Source organism: Tamandua tetradactyla, chromosome 17, assembly GCF_023851605.1.
Source record: "Tamandua tetradactyla isolate mTamTet1 chromosome 17, mTamTet1.pri, whole genome shotgun sequence".
NCBI lineage: Eukaryota > Metazoa > Chordata > Mammalia > Pilosa > Myrmecophagidae > Tamandua > Tamandua tetradactyla.
This window is the reverse complement of record NC_135343.1, coordinates 43,719,912-43,738,355: the sequence shown is the minus strand read 5'-3', so window position 1 is coordinate 43,738,355 and position 18,444 is coordinate 43,719,912. Positions and strand designations below refer to the sequence as shown.

The 18,444-nt window shown below is 33.5% G+C and overlaps 1 protein-coding gene across 14 annotated transcripts in view; it reads left to right on the top strand.

Annotated features, from left to right (window-relative positions):
- The window catches only part of TIA1 (TIA1 cytotoxic granule associated RNA binding protein), a 35,143-nt gene extending 17,745 nt beyond the window's left edge, over positions 1-17,398 (top strand). For 2 of the 14 annotated variants that reach the window (XM_077134477.1, XM_077134478.1), the window contains exons 4-13: positions 433-487; positions 660-692; positions 1,966-2,053; positions 5,047-5,122; positions 10,054-10,162; positions 10,557-10,652; positions 10,772-10,856; positions 12,058-12,181; positions 13,009-13,154; positions 14,111-17,398. In XM_077134477.1, the coding sequence (XP_076990592.1) occupies positions 433-487; positions 660-692; positions 1,966-2,053; positions 5,047-5,122; positions 10,054-10,162; positions 10,557-10,652; positions 10,772-10,856; positions 12,058-12,181; positions 13,009-13,154; positions 14,111-14,237 (939 nt within the window). In that variant the 3' untranslated portion in view covers positions 14,238-17,398. The other 12 variants (XM_077134482.1, XM_077134483.1, XM_077134479.1 and 9 more) reach the window with 10 other exon arrangements.
- The last annotated feature ends 1,046 nt before the right edge of the window (positions 17,399-18,444 follow it).

The following is an 18,444-nucleotide window of genomic DNA, read 5'->3' as shown; positions in this document are numbered from 1 at the left end:
CTTAATAGAAGAGGTAGGATAAAGCTTGCTTTCTTTACGCATAGACATGTATTGATGTTAGTATTCTCTGTGGTGCTTTGCTTAAGCTTATATGAAATACCTAGGAATGTTGGATGCAATGAGGAAAATAAAAGAAAAAAATTGCCAATACTTTAGTTAAGAAAAGGTAATTGAATATACACAATTAAGATTTGTCAGTATTACTTGTATAAATGTAGGTTAAAAGTAAAGTATTGAGATTTTGACCAGAACTGGCATCCCCTTGAATGTGTTTCCTCACAAGCATAGGACTTCCCATATGTTTGCATAGATGCAAATCTACTAGTATCTGATTTTGAGCTTTTTTTGGGGGGGAGGGCAGGGGGGGAGGTATGCATGGTCCAGGAAGAGCTTTATTTTTGTGGGATTTAAATGTAGAAAATTTTTTTTTAGGAAGTCAAAGTGAATTGGGCAACAACCCCCAGCAGTCAAAAGAAAGATACAAGCAGTAAGTATATTTTATACTCTTTGAACATTTGTTTTTATTGTACACAGTAGTTTTATTATAAAGCATATAAGCATCATACATGTTTGCAGTAATGTTTTGATCGTTATCCTAAGATATGATTTAATGTGTTTGTGTTAATAAATTTAAGAACAAATCTAATCTTTGTCATCAGGTAGTACCGTTGTCAGCACACAGCGTTCACAAGGTAATTGTATCTTCTTAAACATAAAATGAAATCTCTTGAAAGGGTATTCACTAACCACCTGAAGTTTTTTTGTTTGATATTGGGGGGAGGGAGGAGGGTGGGGATCGTATTTCTGTTTGTCTCTCTGGCAATATTTTTCCCCCTTCTTCCCAGTGTTGACAGAATGTGGCTTGTCCACTACTTTGGTGCTATTTCAAGCTCTCTGACCCCCTTGGTGGCAGCTGATGCCTTAGAAATACTTTCACCAACTAAAGGGCAAGATACCCTGCTTCCTTGAGGTCACGATCTGTGCTTCATACCCAGATCTTCAGAATGCTTGATTTGCTCCTGAAACTGTTTCCCAAATGGCAACCCAATATGTTGCTTAAGGCCTGCCAAATAGGGGTAACTTTTCTTTCCAAATATGTTTTATCAAAATTGATATATGTCCATTTTAAAATGTTGGTCCAACTATTTTGCATTTTTAAGTGTTTTGTTTTTTTGTTTTGTTTTTTTTTGTGTTTTTTTTGTGTTTTTTTGAGAATTGTCTTTTTTTAAAAACTTCAGATATGGGATCGTTATTTCTCTCCAATGCTTTTTTAATGGCTCTGATATAAAGTGAAGGGATTACTGTTTTCATTCTGTTGCCTTCAGTCTTAGTTCACTTGCACATGGATTCACATAAACTGAATGGTGTAATGTCTGGGCAACCAAAACTGTTGGCTTTTGAGAAAACTGTCAAATACTTTAACATCAAACTGTTGCAATGCAAGGTATTTCTTTGATTGTTCTTCACAAAATATGGTTTAACCAAGTGTTATCATGTAGCTAGCTTCAGTAAATATCTTAACTGAGGCAAATCTAGTCTACATAACTCATAATACCACTATTTTATTTTAATTTGTAAGGCTTAATATAGTGGTAAGCTGAGTAAAAATAAATAATTACTATTAGAACGGTAATTAAGTCATTAATTTTTTTCCAGAATTTAAACTTGTTATATATTATTAGTTTATTTTTATAGATAGTATAATAATTGGCTTTCAGTAGAAATATAACTTGTCAGTTTCAGGTTAGATATATCAGTCTTTTAGGAGAATAATTCCTATATTGTGACCTTGATTCCTTATTTTTTTATATTGATAGGTTTTGTATAGATATAGGATAGTGTTTTACTTATATATTATTATAATCCATAAATTAATTTAAGAATACTTTATTGAGCAGATTATAGTATTTTTGAAATTCTAAAGTTGTATTTTTCTTTTCACTTCCCCTTCCTTCCCCTTATAAGATCATTTCCATGTCTTTGTTGGTGATCTCAGTCCAGAAATTACAACTGAAGATATAAAAGCTGCTTTTGCACCATTTGGAAGAATATCGTAAGTAACAGGAGATAAATTTGAAACACTTTTAACTAGAAAAATCCTATATAAAAGTAATTTGAAAATGATTTTGCTGTGAATTTTGGACATTAATTTAACACTTAAATATAATATATTTCATTATTATTTTCCCATTGATGAATTAAATCTGTGGTCTTCCGTTATTTTAAAATCCTTTTCTAATTAACAGTAGTTTTAAAGAAACAGATTTGCATTGCACATATTGTAGTTTCTTAATATAGGTGTTTTGCTAGCTTGGTCATAATCCTTATTAAACTTTTGTAACTAAGGAATTTAGGTCTTTGGGCACTTATATGATACCATGCATTTTGTATGACTGTATTTTAACAAAAAGAAACCTTAATGATTCCACCTAAAAAGCAGTTATTAAATGTCATTTCCTCAGTCTCTGCCTTTTTTTTTTTGTTAACCATAATGTGTCTTTTAGTATTTTAAGAAATGTCTTGCTTGCATTTGTTGTTATTCATACGTTAGGCCCTTTGTAAAGCTCACTCAAGGTAGCATTCATGATAGAACTCTGGTATTTTGAAAAGCATACCATATTAGAGTAGGAATAACAAGTTGATTATAGTACTGTATTAGAAGTTATTGTCGAATTTAGAAAACAGTTTTTCTTAGAGTTTTTAGTTGCTTTTTAATTGGTGCTCCTGCTAGAAGATTAGTAAAAAGGAAATGCTAGTTGTGGTTTGGTTTGATGAGCAGACTGCCAGCAGAGGTAAAATGGTGAGGAGACTGGAAAGTAGATGTCCATAGTATTGGTGTTGAATTTCTGGAATTTTCATGTGAAGATTTTTAGTTCATTGGTAAGAGGATTACATAACAAAGCATAATGACCAAGGAATGGCTGTAAGGGGTTAACTTAAAGGCATTCACAAGATTAGGTATAAATAGACTTAGGTGACATATTTATTTCTCTATGAGAACTAAATAGAAAAATAAGGTTTTAATTTCATGGTTGTTCTTAATTTGTTGTATGTTTGATTAGCTGTTTGCAAATATCTCGACTAAAGAGTCTTAACCTTTGGCCTCTCAAGGGTCCTATAAATCTCTGTATGCAAAATTTTGTTTTTATTTTCATTTTGGTGTGGACAATCTTTTTACATTTCATACCATTCTCAGAGTAGTCACAAGACCATGAAGGGATTAAGAACCCTGATCTAGGTGTTTAGTTACTTCTTTCTTAGAGAATCTTCTCAGAGAAATGTGTGAAAGTTGAATGTATTTCAAGGCTAACATATCCTGAAACATAACTTTGAGAAGACAAAACCTTTCTAACATTAACAGATTAAGAAAACTCTTTTATTAAATGCTTTCCTTTTAAATTGAAGTAGCTTTTCTGGAAAAGCTTTTAATTTGGGTTTAGGTGAATTTTGTTATGGTCATCCATGGTTATTAATGCTTGTTTTATCTTGATAAGGCCTTTGCATTTTATAGTTTTCAGTTGGCGTCATGTGTAATGTCTGAGTTTTAGGCTATTCACAGAGTGTGCTTTCTTAAATTTAAAAGAACCATGTGACCATTGGTAGCTTGCTATCCCGATCGTGTGTGTGTTAAAGAAGATAAGTTGGTAACTATCTTGAAGTATTCTTGTGACAATTAGATCTTCTCTGTAGAGTGCCTACATCAGTGCTTGGTTTATAGAAGGTATGCATTAAGTGGTGGCTTATTAAAATATTTAGTATAAGTGTATGATGGTACCTTCTTTTCATGATGTATACAGTTTAATTTTTTCCTTATTCCTTGAGTTGAGGAAAGTGTAGAAAATTTTGGAATAGAAGTGAATCAGCTACCAAATTAAATGCATGTGTACCATACAGATAATTTAATAAGTATTTTTTTACATATTGAGAAGTGACTTGCATTTATTTTCCCTTTTCACCACCACCTCTTTGTCATTTTGACCCTAAACACTTAATAAATCACTCCTAAATTGAACGAAAGTATGATTATGTATACTTTAATATAAAATTACATTGCATGGCTTTCTGACTTGGGTTTTTGTTGTGAAAGTGCCTGTTTTGTTCATGTGTCCTGAGAGAACAAGCATTGTGACATACCTGGCTAACTTAAAAGCAGATTGCCTGTGAAGCACAATTTGAGTCCAATTTTTTGAGGTATGGAGTTTTAGCTATCATGGCTGGGTTTTTACTCAATCTCAAATAATAGGGCTCTGGTTATTTTGCAGAGTGTCTCTGAAGAATGGACAGAATTGCCCTGGCTAACTACAAGCTACGGTTCACAGTGGATAAATGTTGGCGTGCTTTTTTACTTTCTGATTTTTTAAAATTTTACTTTTATATCTCATAGTTTCCAATCAGTCTTATATGATTGCTATTATAAAATTCAGTTAAAATCTTTTCTTGCATAGTTTAAAACTAAAGTGTGTGTCTAGTATTTTTCTTCCATGATTTAACATTTCTGAAAATGTCAAGTTCTCAAAATTATCATATTATACATAGTCCAAAAGGGGGGGTATGAATTAATCTGAGAAAATGAAATAATTTAATTAATTTAAGGAATATACACCTTTTTCATTCTTTTAGTTTCCAGTTTTCTATTTTAAATTTTTAATGATTTTTAATGATTAGGTAGAATGTAGTGTCAAATAGCAAATTATAACTTGCGTGGTTAAAGAAAGCTATTCATCTAATGTGTCTGTGAACTCTAAAAGGTTAAGTAAACCTTATGAATAGCTGCTTTCACCATGCTCAAAAAGTTTAAAAAACATTTTGAAGTGAGAAGCAATTTCTGTACAATGTGTACATATCTAGTTAAGTTATTGATTTGCATGTTTAGAAAATTAAGCCCCATTTGCTAATAAGTGATAAATTTTATAGACGAAATGGTGAATTTGCATTAAAGGTTCACTTTAATGAAGGTGAAACATGAAAATGAGTTGTGTGTAAAATTATTGCTTCAAATCCAAAGGCAGTTTGCAAATCTAAGTTTCTAATTGTTTCTGATTTCAGAGATGCCCGCGTGGTAAAAGACATGGCAACAGGAAAGTCTAAGGGATATGGCTTTGTCTCCTTTTTCAACAAATGGGTGAGCTCAATAAGAAGTTGGTGTATATACACTGCTTCAAGAGTAAAGGATGAAAATATTTAGTTTGCTTTATTTAATATTCTTTCTTCCATCTGCCATTTGTTTATTTGCTGATAACCACCACCTCCACTAGAACATACTTTCTTCTTTTTGGTCATCTAGTTAACACTTATCTAGCATCTCATGCAAGCAAAGTAGTGATAAAATGTTTTCAGAATATAGAAAGTAAAGATGTTTAAATTATCAGCAAAAGGTAGATATTGAAAATCTCATTTATGAATTTAATTCGTTATCTCCCTGTTCATATTACTATATATCAAAAATTAACTATGAGAAAATGCCTGATCAGTGAGGACTTTCTAAAAAACATTATATACTAATATATTTGAAAACTTCTCATCATTTTTTCTTTCATTCAACAAATATTTCCTGAACACCAATATGCATGGGCTTGAAATGTGTGGGTTTTGCAAAGAAAAGGGATAATGCAGTTGATCAAGTGGAGCTGTGAACATAAGGGGTATAAAAAAGGAAAGGGGCATATTTAAAATGACAACTGGATAAAATCTTTGGAGAGTTCTCCATACAATATAATACTATGCCATTGTAAAGAAAAAGAATGAGGAAGCTCTGTACTGATTATGGAAAGGTCTCCACAAGATATTAAGTGAAAAGGCTAAATTATGTAAAAAGGAAGGGAATATAAATTTATGTGCCATATGTGTGTGTATTTTTTCTTTTTCCCCGTAGGGATAAAAAAGAAATTCATGACAGGGTTTCCTGTTTGGGGATAGGTGATTAGAACTAGGCACATGGGGATCAAGGAGCGATACTTCTCACTATGTTGTGATTTTTGATGTATTTGAACATTATAAGTGCATTACCAAGTCAAACAAATAATTTAACTTTTTTAGTATGATAATTGAAGGTTCAGTATAGTTAAATACTAAGTCATACCTCCAAAAATATAGAAGTCCATGGTAGGAGAATTTATATGCACTAATCTTGGAGTGTATACCAAGGTTTCACTTTCTTCTTTTTGTTGTATTGCCTTTATGACTAATGGTTGCCAGTGTGAAGAGCAGAATTACTGTACCTTTTGTGTTAGAGTACCTTAGAATGAGTTGTTAAAAGTTTTTCATAATATGAAATGTTTTTTTAGAAAGATTTTTTTGCTTTAGTAAATGGAATATATGAAATAACTATTATATTGTTTCTTAATGACTCCAGGTCCCATTTATGAACATTTATTATTATAATATGCTACGATGTAGAGATTCCTTCTCAGAATTTTTTAATAATCTGTGTTCGTAGCTTTTTACCAAATAGTGTCAAACTTTCATTTTTTTTTACCTCCTACTTCTTGAGTATGCTTGCATTGGAATTAATGTCTAGTATCCTCACCAAGAAATTTGTTATAACAGCTTGCAGCCATTTTTGCCCCAAATTTTCTATCCAAATAAAAACATTTGCTCTAAAAATGTTTACATGACTCGCAAGTCCAGGCTAGAGAACATAGAATGCACTCCAGAAAAGTAGAAAAACTTAAGAGATCAGAAGACCCATACATTAGGAGAAAAGTGGGGAAAAAATAAAGCATGTTGAGGTGTGAAAAATTATAAGTTTGGCTATGTATATGTCCCATCTACCACTCATAAGCTTTGTTTTGTTTTGTTTTGTTTAAAAAAAAAAAAGAAAAGGAAAAGAAAAACTATGAGAGCATAGTTGATTTTTATTTTGAAAGCCTTATTGTGTTAGGATATTTTGGAAAAGTAGAAAAAGTACCTTGTACAATGGATGGAAGCCACAGTTAGTGTGAATTCCTTGGGGGGACTGATAAAGATTTTGAGTTTTTAATGCTATTTGGAGAAATAGCTGGGGGGGGGTTAGGTGGACTAGGAGCTCATTTTTCCCCATTTGAAATTATGGGATATAGACTCCTGATATATGTAAAAATCACTACATATTTGAGTGCAATTATTAGGTTTGAATTAGAGTTAAATAACAAAGAGTCTCTGTTATGGCATCTGGAGGAAGCCAAAAGTGGACTTGAATACTCACATCTATCGTATGATAGTTGTGACTCGGCTAAGGAATTTAATATTCCTACATCTTCATTTCAACTTCCATAAATTTTTTTATGTGATTGGTACTCTCATGTCATGCAGTACCATGGCCCTGGTTGCAGTTAACTCCCATCTCCCTTGCCTCTCTCCCTATGCCGTATATGCTACATAATTCCCTTGCCTCTCTCCCTATGCCGTATATGCTACATAATTCCCTTGCCTCTTTCCCTATGCCATATATGCTATACAACTCAGATTTTCTGTGTACTCCAAAGTAACTAAATGTTGCAGGAGAAAAGTTATACAGCTGAGTCAGCTATTTTCATTTCTGATTTCATGGTTCACACAATACAATGAGTACTTTGTACTTTCGTTGCAAGCCTATGTTTCTCTAGGAAGTTTGATTTCCCATTCTTTGTGAGAAAACTAATTCATATTTCTCTCTCCTGTCATCACCTTGAGCTGATAACCTTATCTCAGGCCTCACTGAAAAAATAGAAACTATGTGCAGGAAGTCCTCCATGTTTCATCCACCAAACCTGCATGCATGCCTCAACTTCCCCCTTTTCCCTCCTATTACTGTAGAGGAAATATCTTTTCCTTTGAAAGGCCAAATCATTTATAATTAGGGTTCTAAAAACTCCTCTTGATTTTTCAAAGACTTTGATCCTGTATTTGTTGTTGTTGTTGTTTTTGCATGGGCAGGCACCGGGAATTGAACCCGGGTCTCTGGCATGGCAGGTGAGAATGTTGTTTTTAGTAACAGCTTAATTGAGATGAAATTCACTCAAAGTGTACGTTTCAACGTTTTTTTAATTTTTGCAGTTATGCAACCAGCATCCCAGTTAATTTATAACATTTTCATCACCCCAAAGAGAAACCCCAAACACAGTAGCAGTCATTCCCCTTTCCCTTCTACCCACTCCACCCCCAGCCCTAGACAGTAGTAGGGCCACTGTCTCTGTAGATTTGCCTGTTCTGAACATTTCCTATAAATGAAATCATAATATGTGTGGTGCTTATTCTTACTATCCTGTGTCATCAGTCTGTCCCCCTTCACTGGATCATTTCCAAGAACCAATCAAACATTTTCTAGTATCTGTTTAGTCTCTTAATTAAACCACATTTGACCCCACATCCCTTCCCAAGCTGTATCCCTATTCTTCTATAATTTAGAATCACATACTCAAAGGAGTTGCTTCCACTTCTTCGTTTCCCATTATAAGCACTTCCACCACTTAAGTCTCCCCCACTCCCCAGTAAAGTTTTTTTCCTCTTTTGAGAATGGTTAGTAAACAATATTCATTTCTTTTTTTTTTTTCCGTTTCTTTTTAAGAATGTGCATTTCCTTTTTATGTGTCTGAAGAAAAGCTTTGAATTTTCCTGAGTTAACTTCAGTGGTTGCACATTTCACATATGCAAACCAAAACTATACCCCCATTTACTTTTCAACCCACTCTAAGCTGGGTTTTGCTTTTACTTTCTACCAGCATAGTTTTTTCAATGTCACCAGTGATCTCTTTCTTACTGACTTCTGATTCCTTGATTTCACAACAGTATACTTTTGTGGGTTTCTTCTTTTTTGCTGACTGCTACTTCTCAATGCCCTTAGCTAGTAATTTTCCCATTATCCTCTTTTCCAGTTTTGCCCTTTTCAGTGCCCTGTCCTTGGCCACCTTCTTTTCTCTCTAGTTTTCTTCATAACTCTGAGTTTTAAATCTCCAGATCAGGCTATTTCTCTGTACTCCACACTTTTAACAAATGATCTTCACTTAGATATCTCACAGACATCTCAAACTTAATGTATCTTAAATGGAACTCTGTTTCTTCCTCAAACCTGTTCCCTTCCTCCCTCCCACTTCTGTAAATGCCAACACTGTGCTTCCAGCTAGATTGTCAGACTTGTCTTCGATTCCTCCTCCCCCCCCTTATCTTACTACCTTCACCCCCAGTTCTTTTGAACCTTCCTATAGATTACATCCACTGCTACTGGCCACCAGTATTTTTTGCCTGAAATATTGTAAGTCTCATAAAGCATCTTTTTCCTTTCACTACCTATCTCCCTAAACCATAACAATCTCTTACTAAACTTTTCATTTTCATTCTCCTGTACCCTTCCTTTTGATCAATAGATTCCATTGAAATTGGTTATTCTTTCACATGCATACATTGGAGCCTTAGCCTCTTTGCAATGCTTTCCCTCTATCTGGGTTTTCTCCCCCATTGTTTTGGTCTGAATAGCTCCTATTCCTCTCAACTTCAGCTTTAATGTCATTTCAGAGAAAACTCTGTATTCATGTCGCCTAAAGTAGGATCCACATGTCCATTTTTTCTGTCTCAGACTTTTGCTTCTTTCATGGCACCTACTACAATTGTAATTACTTTGTCTACCAAAAGAATGTAAGATCCATGATGACAGAGAGACTATGTCTGCCTTACACGCTAATGTATCCCTAGCACATAACATGGTGCCTAGAACATAATAGTTGTTCAGTATTTACCTGTTGGATGAATCAAAAAACCAAATACTGTTCTAACAAACTTGTTAGAGTCTGTAAAATGAGATTTTCATTGATAATAATTTGAATTGTTGCGCATACTTTATGGTAGCTACCTCAGAGGCTTTTGGGCTCAGGGCTTTTCAGATGATTAACATTCCCAAAGTCTGATATCCAAATCAAAGAAAGGTAAAAATTAAAAAGCGTCATTGCATTTTGGGAAACTATCATATGTTCTATTTTTCTTGAAATATTTTCATTCAGAGAACATTTGTGACAAGCAACCATGAATCTTCTCTACTGCTAAAAGTTGTTTAACATTAACTAATATTGGCTTCTTTGTCATTTCTAATGTTGTGCGGAACAGGATGCCGAAAACGCCATTCAACAGATGGGTGGCCAGTGGCTTGGTGGAAGACAAATCAGAACTAACTGGGCAACCCGAAAGCCTCCAGCTCCAAAGAGTACATATGAGTGTAGGTGTATTGGAGAAGAAAAGGAAATGTGGAGTTTTGGAGAAAAATACACTAGATTTTAAATGTTAGAGCTGTTCCCGGAGACTTATTGCAGAAATAGATGAGAAGCAAATCAAGACTACTGTTCAAAAATGTACTTAGTTTTCATTTTTGTAATTATAACAAATGATATTATCTCTAATGTCAAGTCTCCTATTAAAATAGAGAATACTGATTAATTTTTTATATATTCTTGGGGGTGGTTTAATCCTAAATTCAAATGTAAATATGTATTATATAAGCTGTTTAGTCAAGGTAAATATTAACATTACTGTAGTGTAGTTAATGCTGCTTTTCTCTTTTGGAACATTTTATTTAATGAATTAGAGGCATAAAATCCTTTTTCCCTCCCCAGCAAACACCAAACAGTTATCATATGATGAGGTTGTAAATCAGTCTAGTCCAAGCAACTGTACTGTATACTGTGGAGGTGTTACTTCTGGGCTAACAGGTAAGAGAGCTTTACCTTTGTGTGACATCTTGAGATTAATTTTTTAAACCAGAAGGTTAATATTTGGAGGGTTTTTGCATAGCAGTGTATTTTTGTTTGTTTTTCTTTTTGCCTAACAGAACAATTAATGCGTCAGACTTTTTCACCATTTGGACAAATAATGGAAATTCGAGTCTTTCCAGATAAAGGATATTCATTTGTTCGGTAGGGATGCTTTTTTTCTCTCTTTCTTTTAATATTTTTATTGATAAATCTTCACACACCATGCATTCCATGCATGGTGTGCAATTAGTGGCTTACAATATCATCACATAGTTATGTATTCATCCACATGATCATTTTTCAGAACATTTGCATCACTCCAGAAAAAGAAATAAAAAGGAAAAAGAAAAGACTCAAACATACCAACCCCTTACCCCTCCCTCTCATTGACCACTCATATTTCCATCTACCCAATTTATTTTACCCTTTGTCGCCACTATTATTTATTTATTCTTTATCCCTCTTTTTTTTACTCATCTTTCAGTAGGGGTGCTTTTCAAAAACTATTCCCCCCAAATAGTTTTTCAACATTTAACTTAGTGGTTTTCCTTAAAATTTACCTTGGTTTTAGCGAAATAGACGTTTCTCTAGTATCTAACGTTTAATGTATTTGCTGCTATTTTTTATAATTCCCTTGTTTGAACACAGACCAACAAAACCCATCCTTTATTAAAAGTTTCTCCATAACTACAAGATCTTTGGGGAAAAAATTTGCAAAGAAAATATGCCATTTTATTGATTATTTATGTGAACTACCTATTTTCTCTTCGCTCAACTTGACTTTTTTTTTCTTTTTTTTTTTTGTATAATATAACATATGTACAAAGCAAAGAAAAAAAAAATCAGTAGTTTTCATAGCACTCTTCAACAAATAGTTTACAGGACAGATCCCAGAATTTGTCATGGGCTACCATACCATCATCTCAGGTTTTTCCTTCTAGCTGCTCCAGAACATTGGAGGCTAGAAGGAATAAAATATTTTTTTATCATCACAATCGACTTTTTTTTCTTTTTTTTTTGTGAAAAAATAACATATATACCAAAAAGCCATACATTTCAAAGCACAGCACAACAGTTAGTTGTAGAACAGATTTCAAAGTTTGGTATGGGTTGCAATCCCACAATTTTAAGTTTTTACTTCTAGCTGCTCTAAGATACTGAAGACTAAAAAAAATATCAGTATAATGATTCAGTAATCATACTCGTTTGTTAAACCCTTCCTTCTCTTTATAACTCCACCATCACCTTTGATCTTTCTCCCACTCTTAAGGGGTATTTGGGCAGCTTGATTTTTTAAAATAGATTTTACTTATAAATATTTGAAAGAATTTGTATTGGTGATTCTTAATATTGTTTTCAATAGGTTCAATTCCCATGAAAGTGCAGCACATGCAATTGTTTCTGTTAATGGTACTACCATTGAAGGACATGTTGTGAAATGCTACTGGGGCAAGGAAACTCTTGATATGATAAATCCCGTGCAACAGGTGAGAGGTTTCTTTACTTTGGGAAGGAATTTTTGGGCCAAAGATAAGGGTTATTTTAAAATGAAAATTGTTTATAATCCTTGTTAATGAGTTAAAACAAAGTATATAAGGGCTCTTCCTACATGTATTATAGTTCCAGAGTGGTGTTTCATGGATTGCAGTGGTGACATGATGAATGTGATCCCCTCAATTGAATCATGCTCACACAGTGGATTTTAAAATGCTCCGACAAATCTAACAGGGTATTAAATCTTTTTTTAATACTTGGCAGATTTATTCACATATATTTGGAGAACTCACAAGCATGCTTGACTCAATTGAAATGAAAATATAGCTATAAATATATTTAGGACCTTGGCATTTTCTTCCAGATTTTGCTGCTTCTGCTTTTTCCACGCAGCTTTAGCGGTTCAAACTTGATCCCACAAAGACTTCTATGAGGAAGTTACAAGCACAGAAATGGGAGTAAGAAAATCCTAAAGCAAACCATTTAGGAATAATCTTTATATCTTCCCTCCCTATTTAGAGGAACCAGTTGTATGGATACTTTTCAAAACACTTTAAACATTATACTGAGGTTGATATTTATTACTAGGGTATTATCTACTGCCTTACAAAGAGTCTGTTGATACAAGTTTGATGTAGAGTTGTAGCCATATAATCTCACTTTCTTTTTTGTAATCTCTTACTAAACTCTTTTTTATCTTGTCATTTAATTATAATGATGACCCTATGTGTTATGCCAAGTATTTATGGTATATTAGGACTATATCTGTACAAATAGATTCAAATAATATTAACTTACCTGTTATAATTTTATTTAAAAGCAAAATCAAATTGGATATCCACAAGCTTATGGCCAGTGGGGCCAGTGGTATGGAAATGCACAACAAATTGGCCAGTATATGCCTAATGGTTGGCAAGTTCCTGCATATGGAATGTATGGCCAAGCATGGAACCAGCAGGGATTTAAGTAAGTAAATTTGCTCTTTTCTTTTATTAGCTTTAGAAAATATCGAGAATTTAGAAAGAAATTTGAATCAGTAATTAATGTGGCCCCCTGTTTAAAGCATCACTTTCACCTTTGTAGGACTTAGTGTACAGTGGTTTTTAATTTATAGTTTTAATTGATTCTCTTTAAAAATTTACCTGGAAATATGTTGCCTTAAAAATGAGAGCAGCACCCAAGAATTTTAGTAATCCTTAAAAATTAACCAGTTAATTTTTTAGTAAGAAATAAGAACTTAATAGTTAAGCTTTTTACATGACTTATGATCACTTATCCATTCTTGGATATAGTTACTTTGATAAACAGCTGTTTTATTCAGTATCCTTTTTTCCATGCAGTGTTTATTCGTGTATTGTTATATGGCAGACTTCCTTATATACCCGAAATAATGCAGTTTATCTAAATTTCCGAAGAACAAATTGGAAATAAAAATACATTGCAGTTAAAAAAGAATGTTGTAATGTTTAAAAAAAGTATCAACTTATATGTACTAACAATTATTTAAATTTCTTCAGGTATTATAAATTCTAGTCCTTTATTATACCAAATGATCAAGTTTTTTTTCTGATAGTGGCTTGTTCAACATACATCCAACCCAGATGGACAGTTTGCTTTCTGAGATGGAGGATAGGTTTTTCTGAGTTCAAAGGGAATAAATGTTTTTAGTTGATAGATTAAGGATATTTTCTTAGCTGCAATTTCTAACAAAAATTAAAACTGTCCAAATTAAATGGGATGTTTGCTCTTAAAGGAAAAAACTTTAACCTTTGCTTCCTCTAGCATAACACTTATTCTTATATTTGTATTTAAGAAAAAGTTTCTTTCCCATTTCCCATAGTATATGTTATCTGTACTTGGTATTACATTTTTATTTAATCACTGGATTTCCCCTGACCTCTTCCTCTCTCACATTCTCCCAGTCAGGCACAGTCTTCAGCACCGTGGATGGGTCCAAATTACAGCGTGCAGCCGCCTCAAGGGCAGAACGGCAGCATGTTGCCTAACCAGCCTGCAGGGTATCGAGTGGCAGGGTATGAAACCCAGTGAGAAAGGACTCCAGAATCTAAAGCCAGTGGCTTGAGGCTACAGGGAATGTAGTAAAGCCGTTGTTTACTTAAAGATTTATCAAATCAGTCAGTGCAAATGTCAGATACAATGTATTTATTTAAAAGATTCATTTTTTAATCATGAAATTACTTATCATCCACATTGTTTTAAAAAGAAACAAGATGCTGGATGTCTGCCAATTTTTGCCTTCATTACCTTTTTTGATAAAGTTTCTCAGATCCTTGTTTCAAATACAAATGCAGGGATTGCTGCCACTTTTTAAAAATTAAGAGGCAGAAAATTGCACAATGTTGAACTTTTCTCCACTAAAGTAGTGTGCAGTTCTAGTTTGCATTCCTGATATGATTTAAAACATGTAATATAAAGATATAAAAAAAGAAAAACCAAAACTGTGCAGAGTCTAGAAGTCTTTGTAATCTTCAGCTTGTGCACAATTCTGTTTTAGGTTTTAAAAAATAGGCATTGTTTGAGCTGTCCCATCTCTGCCGTTATCCCTTTGGGGTTTTTAAATGTAAATTATTAGTTTACATCATTTTTGTATCTACATTTTTTCACAAATTTGTCTTGCCTTATTAAAGTTCTGTAAAATATACTTAAAAGGCAAAAATGATGTTCACTTAAATTGAAAACTTTTCTCAGATGGATTGATAATTGCATTCATTTTGTGTTTTATAAGAGAAGGTGCCTCAAGAATTCCGTTGGATTTGTTTAAAAGGATTTTTATCTTCTGTGATCAATTTGTGTACCAGGAAATATAAAAACAAACTTGTTACTCAAGAAAATCTCTGAAATGTGATAAGTTCTTATGAACTCATGTTAATTTCATGTGTCAACTTCTACATTTACATATATTATTTCATTATGTAAAATGTTTTACCAATTTAATATTTTGCACAGTTAGTGATCTTTGTCATTTCCTTCTTAAAGGTATCATGCAGAGTTGACATGAGATTTATAGGGTTTTAAGTTGCTTGCATGTGAATATCAAATGCACACTTTGGTAGTCTTTGAATACAATGTCATCTGCTCTTGTTTTTCAAGAATTTTGAGAAACAAAGTTGTATGTAAAGGAATATATTTGCTGTGTTTTACTTGGATTTACTCAAAAAGAGTAAATCAACTTAATTTTACCATGTACAAATGATAGCTGTGAAACTGTAGAATATTCTGTGACAGGCTTGGGGTTCATTGCAAACCCCAAAATTAGCCTGAAGGACCAGCCAGGCAAAGCATTTTTAAAATGTTCAGAGGCCAAAACAAAAACAAAAAACTTAAAATCCTACCTCCTTAAACAGCCTTCAAAGAGGTAAATCCTCAGTGCAATCATTATCTTGATTCTTTTGGTACCTGTTTTCCTGGAGTTCCCAATTTTATTATTTTGGGGTGGCTCCACGCATTAAGAGATTTAGTCTTTGATGGCATGTTCTCATTTTGAAATTTTTAGTGCATTTCTGAGTCTTTTAGAAGAGCAGAGGGAGATTTTGTTTTGTTTTCAGTGAAGGTCACAGAAATTCCTCAGCTCACAAAAGGGGAAGGGACAGTATACATATTTTGGATGGTTGGTTGTTTTTAAGACCTTCAGAGAACTACCAGTGTTTTGTTTCGGAACAGAAAAGCCCTGCAAAATCTTACAGTTTCCTGGTCTTTAGCTACCAGGTAGAAGCAGATGACTCTGAGGTGGTCTCTAAGCCAATATACCCTAAACCAGAGCCCAGGAAAGACAGCTCATAAGTGATTAATTCCGGAGCTCAATTCTATGCAGTCGTACTGAGTTTCATTAAGTCACTGTGTATTTTTCAGTGTTGATACATTAAAAGTTGCTTATGGAAAATGAGTAAATTTTTTAAATATCTGGAAATATTATTTCCTCATTAACGTCTACATATCAGGGCATGCAACCAAAAGCAGCTTAATTGAAGTACTCTAAAAATACAAAATACCAGGAAGTTACTTTTAGATTTCTTCTGGCTTATGTTTCTGTTTTAGGACCCTCATTATTTTTCTCTTATTCAAAAATATTATATTTCCTGAACATCTTATGGACTTTCAGGGTCAGTTATTTTGGCATAATTTAACCTAAGCAAAAGTATAATTTTTCTTTTATTTTGATTATGTCAAGTAGTAACACTTTTTATTAGCCAATTTATTTTCATATTGCACAAATTTTTAAATGTACATTGACTATTTTTTGAGAAGAAAGTGGTAGCATTACTCATAATGAAAAGGTTACTACTGAATAGATTCACATTTCAGGAACATTTAACTTCTAATCAAATCTTACCTTTGGTGTTAAATCAGTTAAAGATAGTTCAATCTAAAAATCATACTGGTATTGATATCAGGTAAGAAAATTATAGATTTTAAGATGGTTTGCTTTTCTTCAGTATGCATTCAAGTCTTACTTTGAAATACAGCTGGTACTATAAAAAACCTGAAGTGATTCACACTTAATGGGTCATTAATCCAGTATTCTTTACTCTGACTTTTGGATATTAAAGTTCCCTTATGTTTTCTATAGCCTGTGGGATCTTCTCGCAGTCATTGTGTGTGAGAGGTTTTTCTTTTTTCCCACTTTGGTCTAGCCATATTGTTATAGTCACTTAGATATTTGTTTGTTTGTTTTTAAGTCTTATTCTAGAAATCATAGTTTTCGTTGATTAACTGCTTAATACCGCAAAGAACTGGCATTATGCAGATTTAACTAATCATGAAACCAGGACATCATTTTCCCTGTTGATATTGAAAATGAGATTCACATTCTAGTTTTATTGTCCTTCTGTTTTGCCCTTGTACTTGCTCACCTTTCTTTTCTATGCATTTTGGAGTTCTATTCCGTTTGTAAAGTCAGGTGATAAAGGCTGTATTACAAAGGGAGTTAGGTTTTACCAAGTGCTATAGAGAGTTTTTGAGGTTACACTGAGTTGGAAAGACCACCATATAGGCAATTACAAAATCAAACCCTCTCAGTGAGATAAAAGTAATTTCTAAAAACAATATCATTTGATTGTAGGTAGTTATTGCATTTTATTTCAATCACTGCATTTTGACTGTTGTGTTTAGAGCTTTAAGAACATACCTCCAAAACAATGAGTTTAATTTAAGAGCCTTAATAAAATATGTGTAAATGTGTCTCCTTTGAATTTTGAAGACCTTACTCCATCTGGATATACACTAAGAGATTAGCCAAAAGACAACTAAGGTATCAGCAGTAACATTATTGAATGACATTGTTATTAGAAATTTCTGCTTTATTCAAGCAGTTGTTTAAAACAGTGGCTTCAAGAGATGAGATTTTTTTTTTTGCCAAAATTGACCGGTAATTACAGTAGAGTAAACATATCTAAAGTTGGAAGCTGAAGTTATTGTAATGCTAATTCATCTAAAAAGGGGGAAAATAGACTTCTGACTCAGTCACTGTGTGACTAGGCTGGAAGAAAATAAGGAGTAAGCAGAAGTTTGCATACTGGATAAATGAGATCGCTAACTTTTTATCCTTGCTCAGCTCTTGAATACCAACAGCTAGGCTTAAACCCACCAGGAGGGATATTGGAGAATATCGTCCCTGGGGATATTGGAGAATTCGTCCCTGGAAAAAACTAAGACTCCCAAGAGAAAAGACAGGTACTAACCTTTGAGGATCTCCATCAGAAAACTCAGCCAGTCACTAATCCCCTTATATTGAAGTGCACCAGTCATTTTGCCCTGCCCCATGTACACACATCTTCCAAACGTGTGCTTTAGTGCTTCTCTTTTTTTTTTTTTGCATGGGCAGGCACCAAGAATCGAACCCTGGTCTCTGGCATGGCAGGCAAGAACTCTGCCTGCTGAGCCACCATGGCCCCCTTAGTGCTTCTCTTTTAAATATAAGCAACAAACATCACCAGAAATTTGAGAAAAACTTTGATCATGAAAGGAAGATTAGAAAAAAAAAACAACTTGCAGGAAGCAGAAAACTTCCAAGAACTATAACATCTTCAGATACTATATTCACGAAATTAGAACAAGATCCTAGTATACATCAGAACAAGAAATTTAAAATATAACAAAATTCAGTGAGACTATTAAAAGATCAGGAAACCTAGAACAGAAATCAAAGTGGAGGGGGAAAATTGAGGTATTCGGGAGGTTTAATACCTAATACGCATGTAAGGACGAGAACTGAGAAAATAGGGGTTGGGGGTAGAAT